Source organism: Octodon degus, unplaced genomic scaffold, assembly GCF_000260255.1.
Source record: "Octodon degus isolate 3935 unplaced genomic scaffold, OctDeg1.0 scaffold00141, whole genome shotgun sequence".
In the NCBI taxonomy this organism is placed as follows: Eukaryota; Metazoa; Chordata; class Mammalia; order Rodentia; family Octodontidae; genus Octodon; species Octodon degus.
This window is the reverse complement of record NW_004524717.1, coordinates 4,942,066-4,952,416: the sequence shown is the minus strand read 5'-3', so window position 1 is coordinate 4,952,416 and position 10,351 is coordinate 4,942,066. Positions and strand designations below refer to the sequence as shown.

Below are 10,351 nucleotides of genomic sequence, written 5' to 3'. Positions count from 1 at the left end.
TATTGATATGTTGAACTTTAAGTCCTTACAGAATATGAAGGAAAGATAATTTTATAAAAGTAGAAATAAGCATTTACATATTTTTACAAAGAAATTTAGAAACGTAGCCATGTATGGAATTGTAAGTCCTTATACTAGGGAGACAATACGATATTTACAGATGTGGGTCTGGTTTATTTCACTAATAAGTATATCTTCAGGTGGTATCCACTTAAATATGAAGGCTTCGAGTTTATCATTCTTCATAGCTGAGTAGCACTCCATTATATAAAAGTACCACATCTTTTTCAACCATTCCACATGTGATGGGCATCTTGGTTGTTTCCAAGATCTGGCTATCACTAATTGTGCTGCTATAAACATAGGTATGTATATATCACTATGATATGATGCTTTCAGTTTCTCTGGGTAAATTCCCAATAGAGAAATAGCTGGTTTAAATGGGATTTCCAGTCCTACAATTGTCATTTTATCTTGACATCTTTGGCAAAATCAATTGACAGTGCATCTGTTGGTCTTTTTAAAACTCTTAACTCATTTCTTGACCTGTACATCTAGTCTCATGCTCAGTGTAGCTGTCTTGATTACAGTAGCTTTATAAAACTCATTCTAGGGTTTGATCCCTCTGGCCTACTGTGCTAGCCCCATCCCCAGGGCATGCTGAGATGGCAATTGAGACTGAGCATGGTGGTGTGTGCCTATAATCCCAGCTCTTGGGAGGCTGTAAACAGGTGGATCACTACAAGTCCAATCTAGTAGTGAGACCCTGAACACCCTGTAGACCCTTTCCTAAATTACAAAAAAAAACACCCCCCCAATAAAAACCACCTCATTCTAGCGACCACATAATGTATGTCCTCCATGTTCTTTCTCAAATTGTTTGGCCCATTTGAAGTTCTTTCCATTTTCATATAAATGTACAATCAGCCTGTCAGTCTAGGAACTATATGGCTAAGAATTTTTGCTTTTTCTCAAGACAGGACAGGCTAAGAATTTTGATTGCAATTGCACTGAAATTCAATGGATGCATTTAGGGGAGAACTGATACCTTAATGAGTTTTCTGATCCATGAACACAGAATTTCTATCCATTTGCTTTGCATCTTTAATTTCTCTCATCAAAGCTTTATAGTAATTTGTGCACTGGTTTTGTTTAAATTTTGTTAAATTCTCTGTATTTCATAATTTTGATGGCACTACTTCTAAACGGTAAATTTCTTGGGCTGGGGAGGTAGTTTGGTCATCTAGGTGTCTGGCTGGCAAGTTCAAGGACCCAGGTTTAATCCACAGCATCACAAGCTGTGCTGGTCCTGGAACCTCTGGGTGCACTGTGCAGGCCACCACAACCTGATATGGTCACACACACCTATAATCCCAGTGCTGGAGAGGCTGAGACAGGAGGATCACTAGGTGTCTGAGCTGCAAAGTGAGACCCTGTATCAAATAAACTTTTTTAAAAAGCGTAAATTTCTTTCCATTTAGTAAGATACTAACTTTTTGCATGATTTTGTGTCCTGTAACAACTGTACACCTTTCCTAGTCCTCTCTCATACCTTATTTTCTACACAGACAATATTGTCTGCAAATAAACATACTGCTTGCAAATAAAGGCAAATTTATTCTTTTGTTCCAATCTGTATGTCTTTCACTTGTTTGTGCCATAAATAGGTGACATCCCTGCTCCATGTTTCATAAAAGTGCAAGAGTTCATATTTCTGCCTTGTTCCCAAGTCTAGGAAGAAAGCACCTAAACTTTTATTGTAAGTGTACACTGTAGGATTTTTTTAGATGCTTTTTATTAGATTAAGATTAATCTTCAGTTCCTAGATTGCTGATCATTTTTGTGATTTAGTGTAGAATATTTTCCTTACTTCTTATATACTTTTGAGCTTTCTCCCATTGTGTAGTATAAATGTACTGCATTATTAGTTTTTTGCATATTTAATGAATCTGAAAATCTTGGTATCCCATTTTATCATACTTTCCTTTTGATAAACTGCTCAAGTTAACTTCCGATATATTGCATCTATTTTTATGAGGGATATTAATGTCTAGTTTTGCTTTTTGAATAGCTTTGTTGGTTTTGGTTAATATTTCTCCTCTTTGGGCTAGGGAGATGGCTCAGTAGAATAAGTGCTTGCCTGGCAAGCATAAGGGCCTGAGTTCAATCCCTGGTTCTGTTAAAAAAAAAAAAAGTTACATTTTTTTGTTATATAGGTCTTGCTTTATCTTGGTCTTAACCATCCAGCAGAAAAGTATAAAAATGAGGCATATAAAGTAAAGCCATATTAATATGCTAAGCTGTGAAAGGCTCAGGTCAACAACTTTTGTGGATGACCCACTACTATTGTGGACTACTGGACTGTGTTGGATTGTTTTGCTGAATTCACGCACCTATAGTATTTAGATGCCAATGGAATACTCATTTCAGACAGGACTAAACAAAAAAAGGGGATATAAAGGAAGGACCATTTTGTATCTGTATATGCAGAATAGTTAGGATAGATATACAACTACTTTCGCTTAATTCAATGAGAAGAGTTGTACTAATAGTGTTTGGACAGGATAACCTGTCTGCTTCTTATACTATAGATAACCACTAAGAAGACAACAATGTACAATGCATTAATTATTGAAACTGCCCTATTAATCAATTTTGAAACTGTCTTATTGCTATTTCTCAATAAAATAAAAAAAATTTCTCTTCTCTTTTAAAATGTATTTAGTACAGGCTATACAGGGTCTCACTATGTAGATTGGACCCGTGGTGATCCTCCCATTTTCAGCATCCCAAGCATTGGGATTACAGGTGTGCACCATCATGCTGGGTCTCAATTGGGGGTGGGGCTGGCACTGCAGGTCGAGAATTGAACCGCTGGTCCCTGTGTCTGCCTAAGCAGGTGCTTTAATCTGCTGAGCTATCTGGCCGGCTCTCTCATCTATTTTTTTGATGAGTTGTGTAGAACTGCTACAACGTATTTCTTAAATATTTGTAGAACTCACCAGTGGAGCCATCAATAATGGAAATTTTCTTTGTGGGAAGATTTTTAACTAGAAATTTAATTTGATATTGTACTGTCCTAGTTGTTGTCCATTTGTGAATTTTGGTACTTTTAAATCTTTCAAGAAATTAATTTTCATCTAAATTGTCAAGCTTATTTGCATTAAAATTATTTCCTTATCCTTTTAAGATCTGTAAACAGTTTTTGGTAATTTTTGCTTTTTTCCTTGCTCTGAATAGAAGTTTTATCAGTTTTACTAAAAAATGTTTTTAAAGAATCACGTTCAGACTTCTTTGATTTACTCTTTTCTCTGCCATTGATTTTTCTTTTCCTTGTTAATGCCTTCCTCCTGCCTGGTTTGGCTTTTATTTTTACCCTTTAGTTTCTTAAAATGAAATATATTTTGATTAAGGACTTACTGTTATCTATATTTTAGCTGCATGTTATGAGTTTTGATATTTGGCATTTTCATTTGATTCATATTTTGTTTTTTAATGCCCATGGACTACTTAATGTATTAAGTAACCTGAGGAATGTTCTAGGCTTATGTCAATTATTGACTTCTAGTGTAATTGTTTTGCAATCAAAGGAAACTGTTGGCAATCCTCCTAAGTCTATGTTAAGATTTATCATCATGAATGTCCCAGAATCATTTAAAAAATGTGTATTTTGGTTGTTGTTGAAAATATATTTTTGTTCAGTAGAACAGAGGAATCATAGGCTCTGCTGTCTGTTTTCTGGTCAGAGAGAAAGTCATATATTATTTAATATATCCTTCCATTTATCTTAAGAGTGAAATAATGTTCTAAGATTGTATTTTCATGTCAGTTTACTCACTGCACTTTAGTAGTACTCTCTTCAATGATTTTATGTTTACAGAGATATGAAAGATCTCATGCCTTTTATACCTTATTGTAAACCATAATTGGTCTTATAGATATTTTATATTCCTATTCTTTAAGGTTAGACTTGAGTCTAAATGTAGAGGGTATACACTTTTGACATGAAAAGTGATAGGTTAATAAAGTATGGATCTCAGAATCAAGGAGGCCTGGGTTAAAAATCTTCATTTTATTATTATGTGTGTTTATAGGCACATGGTTTTAATTTCTATTTTAAGTTTTTGAAATATCAACTTTGATAATGGTAGCAAAACACTTATACACAGCACAAGTAACTTGGCAGTAGTATTGCTATTAGTTACATGACTTGTAGGATACTGAAAAGGATCCATATGTTTTTCTTTTTAAAATTTCTGATAATGTTTAAATTCTTCTACTGGCCACATACATGCATCAAGCGCTGTCCTCTTTGAGTTTACATTACAGCATTATAGTGTGGTTACCTCCTAATAAGGGTGGCTGATTCTTATTTCCTAACAGAAATTGTTGGATAGCTATTCTTCATGACAGGAAGTCAGGCAACAGGATGATAAAGTACCATGGAATGTGGGCCCCTAGGATGGGGAAAGGATACAAAGAAAGAGTGCTTAATAGGATTGACTCTACCATTCCCTTTGGCGGTAATCAAATCCATCAGCCTTGTATGTCTGTGCAATATGCCATAAAGATAAGGACAAAGAAGACACTTAGAAACAAATTCTCAACAAATCATATCAGTAAGGCAACAGTAAAAGAATTTATGTCTATTATGCCTAGTACTTACTAAACCTAAATAAGAAAATCATCAAATTACCAGAATCATTTAACATATCTTCTGAGATAAGCAGCAAAACAAATAGTGAAAGCATAGCTGAGCTACCAAAGCATGCAGATTATATTTTCTTTTTTTTTCTTTCTTTTTTTTTTTTTGTGGAACAGGGGATTGAACTCAGGCCCTTGAGCTTGCCAGGCAAGCACTTATTCTACTAGGCCATCTCCCTGGCCCAGATTATATTTTCTGCATGCAAAGATTTGTTGATTCAACTAGTGCTAGGCACTCTACCAGTCAGTGGGCACATGACAGTGGCTCCGAGAAATGTAGTCCCTGTTCCTAGTGGGAAATGAATATAATGAACAGTAGAAGACACAGGATTAGAAAGTTGCAGTGAGCTGTGGGCATACAGAAGAAAGGCATCTAACCCCAGACAACCCTGATGTGGCCTAAGGATGAAAGGCAACAGGACCAACAGGGGCTGGCGGGAGGCAATGGCTTTAGGAAGGAAGAAGGAGCAGTCCTCTTCAAAGGCCTTCGGCTGCCACTTTCACCTGTCTAGAAACATTTAGCCACAAGAAATCCTCATAATTTAGTTGTTATGTCTAAAACATTAAGGGTTGCCCAACACTTAGTTGAAGATGAATTAAGTGTAGGATGACAGTGTAATATCCCATTTCACAGAGAGCTTTCCAAAGAAAATCTTGGCAATGATTAAAAGAATGACAGTAAGTCAGGCTTGTTGATGCATTTTATTGTGAGATGGGGGAGTCTGGTAAAAAACTAGAAAATGACCATGGTGTAACAAGGAACTTAAAAATGAAGAGTCAGATTGGTAACTTACATACATGAATACAGGAACAAATTGGCACAAAATGTTAAACATTGTTCCCAACACTGTTTATATAAGGTAATCCTAATTTGGCTTGCTAAGGAAATGAGAGTTTTATGGTTAGGCTAATCTCTTAATAAAACTGCAGAGCATCATGCTATTAGTCACACAGTGAATTTCAAAATTTAAGAGTTTTATATTAAAAACTGGGAAAGGTAAAATGACTTGATTGTAGTTGTAAAACTAATACATTCCCATTTAAATTCTGTTCTACAGTCCAAGGCAAGTATAAATGTTAACATAACACTGTTAAATCAAATCTCAATGCAAGAGAACCAATTGCATCTCTACTTTAAATCTTATCAACTTTCCAAATTTTCATACTAAAATATATTATTGTATTAATACAAACTACAGTATTATACACTACACTGTGTAATAAATAAAGAAATATAAAAATAAGACACATAAATATAAAAGTTTTCTAAAACTAAAAGTACAATGTCAGTAAGAAGGGTATTAATACTGCCAGGTTTGAAGACATACAGTACAAAAATGTTGCACAGATCTATAAACTAAAAGAAATAAAATAATACTGATAGGTAAAAATCAGCTAATGTTGTTAATAAGTTGGGTCCATAATAACTAACATTTGGAAACAGTTATGAGCCAAATAATAATGGCATGTCCACGACTGAAATGCAAATACATGCATAAAGCAGATTAGAAAATTTCCCTTTTGTTTCTGTAGAGAAATTCTGAAAGTCAATTAACGCAAAATGAATACTGAGGAATTAAAAGATGAAATGTCCCAGTGTTTTAGTTTCTCTGACAGTGTCAGTGGTTTTCCGTTTTATTTGGGCATTTTGATAGGACAAACAAATCAACAAATGCTAGTTATTGTAGGCCACACACTGAATGAAGGCGGGTTAGAGCCTTGAAAATACTGAGAAATGGCACTTACAGCACACAGGTCTTGCTTAAGGCCAAAGGAGATAAAAAGCTTCATATCATATCCTTCATATTTGTTACCACATACTCAAACACAATCACAAACACTGATTCTGACAACTCTGCTGTCCTTACCAGTATCAACACTGTTAGTCCCTGCAATCAGAACTCAATAACAATCTTTTGAACTCCATTTAGAATTAGATGAGTAGGAAACTTCACTTCTTCTATCAGTTGCTTCCTTAAGGCTAACAATACACTTTAAATGATAATATGCTCTACTATGACATCTAAATATTAGAAATAACTACCTTCTGAATTGAATTTATAAAAGGTAGTAGCATGGTTCAGAACTGTATTATACTTCTTTTGAAGGGAATTTTGTAGTGCAGAAGTTCTCACATTTCAAAAAAACATAATAAAATACTGAAGTGGGTTTAGCTTTAGCTTTAAACATATGTTTACCAATAAAAAATTATAAAATTTCTCCCAATTGTACAGCATAAGAATAAACCAACATAAAAGTGATAATACTGATAAAATGAAACAATGCCAGATGCTTCTTGAATTATCAGTTTCCTGTAACCTATTATAGCTTTGCTTTCTGAGTCATTAAAGTTTTTCAATCTGCTTCATGTTACAAACTTGTTCCTAACTTTGAAAACTGCATGAAAAATTACTAGGTTTGTGATTCAGGCACACCCGGAATTTATTTTTTTTTGTGAATTTTTTTTGTATTTTGTATTTTTTTTTGGAGTTTTTACTTTACACAGTAGTGAACAGGAATCACAGTATACATGTTACTGTGCTTCCATGAAAAGCATGGATAATATAGAACAAACTTCATTACCAATTAGAATTTATTTTTTTTTTCTAGAAAAACTATTAGGCTTCATTTGTTTTTTCCTCAGACACCTGCTCATCATTCTCGCTTACTTTTTGTTCTAAGCTGCTTCCTTGACTTATAGCTCCATCAGCTTTCGTTGGACCTTCAGGGTTTGCCGCTCCTCCCTCATCCTCTGTCTCTTCCACATCTCCTTCATCTACTTCTTCATCTTCCTCCTCGTCCTCATCCCCTTGTGGTTCCTCACATTCCTTTTCTTCCTGCAATTCTTCTATCTCGTTGTCTTCTTCTTCCTCTTCCTCCTTTTCACTGTCTTCATCCTCTTCCCTTGTTGAACTCTCCCTCTCATCTGAGTCGACCTGGGAGGGAGACGCCCTCGCACCAACATGCTCCTTGGCCAGGACTTCTGGCCCTGCCCCTTCCTGCTCTGTGCTGTCTCTTCCTTCTGCTTCTCTCTTGCAGTAGGAGTATCGATGATTCATGTGTTGAGAATAAGATCCAGAGTGCGAGAAGCGCTTCCCACACTTGTCACATTGATAGGGCTTTTCTCCAGAATGTAATCGCATGTGTTCAATCAAGTGATGTTTGTGCTTAAATGCCTTCTTACAGATTCCACACTCATGAGGTCTTTTACCTGTAAGGTAAGAACACAGCTATGAAATAAAATGGTGATATTAAGTAAAGAAAGTTCTTATAACTGCTAGGGGCACCTTAGATGGTGGAAAGGGTAGAGTTACACTGTCATGTACTGTAACATGAGAATCCAGTTTATTACCTATACACAGGAATTTAGTGTGATATAATCTACTTTGCAGATGAGGTCAATGTGAACTCTATAAAACTGAAATGTCACACATACATGCATCATGAAAATAAGCTGGATCATAAAGTAGTGAAGCTCTGATAAGATACTTGGTGGTGTACACAGCAGAGGTAAGGAAGGAACAGAAATGTTGCTCAACTTACTGCCCTTAAGGAACCTTTCAGGTATTTTCTCAGATACATTATTTCTCCTGCCTCTAATAAAGTTTAATGTCTTATCTATGGCTTATATATGACAAAACTCAAATACATAGAGTTTATATGCTGAGGTCCTTAGGCAAACTGGGAAGTAATACAGCATGTAAACTCCCCCACCCCAAGAAGCAAGTGCCGTTTCTTGGGAACAACTTGGCCACTACGGAGAATGCATGGGCCAGAGAATGCTACTGCCCAGACATAAAAGGATCCAACAACAACTGAATGATAATCAAGATTGGGACCACCCAACTTCAATGCTGTCAAAGCAGTTAATACTAACGAATGTAGAAATGATTTAATTTTATGGACAGTATATTTTCATACATATTTTTCATACTGCTCTTTGCTGAGATTTAACTCTTGCCCAAAGCAGAAGATATTTTCTAACATTCCTTAGGTCTCAATGAAAACAACTAGAGGGATATATTATAAGGGACTTGTTTTGAGAGGTAAAGCTTGCTCTCATATACTGGTTTTTAACTCCAAGAACTGCCCACATATCACTGTATGAATCTCTGTATCTTTGCCTGCTCAAGTGAGTGAATGAACATAGTTGGTAAGAATGTGAGAGATTCTCATTGCTCTTTATCAATAAAACTTTGAAAAAAAAAAAGAACATGAGAGATGAATATGGACACTGTGGCTGGAGTGACTGTGGGCATGGAAGCATGTGTGAGACTGAAGGGCTCAGGCACACCCGGCCTCTTTGCCAGTGATCGTGTTAGGGAAGTAGCGGTGTGCTCTGTCTACTGCTATCTGAGATTCTGCAGACTGACTGAAGGCTGCTGCGAGCTTGCAATCAGCTGTAGCGTGAGTATTTAGGCCACATAAATCTACAAATGCTATACAACAGGGCTTTCTCCATTCTTCAGAGGATTAGTGGTTAAAATTCACTAGTACTGCACTGGAGTGGTGCAGTCAGGTTGGCAAATGCTTTGTTAGAAGCCAGACAGTGAATATTTTAGTTGGTTCGCCAAATGGCCTCAATTATAACTATTCATGTTCTGCCAGTGTAGAATTGTGGCAAAGTAGCTACAAACAACAAGCCAATGAATGGGCAGGGCTTGTTTCAATACCACTTTCTTTAGAGGATGCTGAAATATTATTTCTTAAATAATTTTCATGTATCATAAATATTATCTTCATTTTTTCAAGCATTTAAAAATGAAAAAAAAAAAGCTCACAGGCCATGGAAAACAGTGGAGAACCACAATTGGTCTCTGAGTCACAGTCTGTCAACCATTGAATTAGTCTAAGAAGTACACATTTTGTGGAGCAATCATAGAATCTCAGAATTAGAAGACATTTTAGAATTTCTCAGTGTAACCTCTAGGCAGAAGTTTGTTGTACAAAAGATCTGTATGAAACCTCCAAGGAGCCTTAATGGTTAACTCTAACATGGCCCTCAAAAATCTCATGTGTTCAAAGGTGGAGCTTCTGGAAGTAACTGGAGCATGGGGGCACAGTATTCATCAATGGATTGATCCACTGGTGAGGTTATAGCTGAACATGCTGTTACGTGGTAGGTCCTGGTCAAAAGAGGTGGGTCCTGGGGGATGACTTTCTTGGATGTCCTGGGTTGAGCAGTTTTCCTCTGCCTATGCTCTTCTACCACGATATCTCTAGTTTGGAGCCAGCCCATCATGAATGGAACCCTCTGAAACCATTAGCCCCAGTAATGCTTTCTGCTTCTAAATTGCAACAGTCAAGTATTTTGTTTCATCAACAGATGGGTCACTAATATAGAGCCCGTGACCTCCCAGGACAGCAAACTACGTTGATGAAGCAGCTTTTTCTTCTGGGAAGCCCGAACCTGTCTTCTGTAGCTTCTTCCCACTGGTCCCATATTTTTATTAATGGGTATTAAAATTAATATAGTATAAACTTCATTAAATACATATGGGCGGACCCAGTCCTAGCCCAGGTCTGGCACAGCTCAGGCCTGGTATACACGCCTGAGGTGTAATCCTGCAGCTGCAACGTCTGCAGGGGAGAGTGTAGAGAATAGATCCAACCAGCTAGTCCAGGAGCAGAACATCTCGCCACAGGG

At 36.6% G+C, this 10,351-nt stretch overlaps 1 protein-coding gene across 8 annotated transcripts in view; it reads right to left on the bottom strand.

The window, feature by feature from the left end:
• Window positions 1–5,392: 5,392 nt before the first annotated feature.
• Zeb1 (zinc finger E-box binding homeobox 1) overlaps window positions 5,393–10,351 on the bottom strand; it is a 231,544-nt gene continuing 226,585 nt past the window's right edge. For 7 of the 8 annotated variants that reach the window (XM_004641758.3, XM_023701851.1, XM_004641753.2 and 4 more), the window contains one exon: window positions 5,394–7,915. In XM_004641758.3, the coding sequence (XP_004641815.1) occupies window positions 7,323–7,915 (593 nt within the window). In that variant the 3' untranslated portion in view covers window positions 5,394–7,322. Of the gene's footprint in view, window positions 7,916–10,351 lie in introns of all 8 variants that reach the window. The other variant, XM_004641759.1, reaches the window with a different exon arrangement.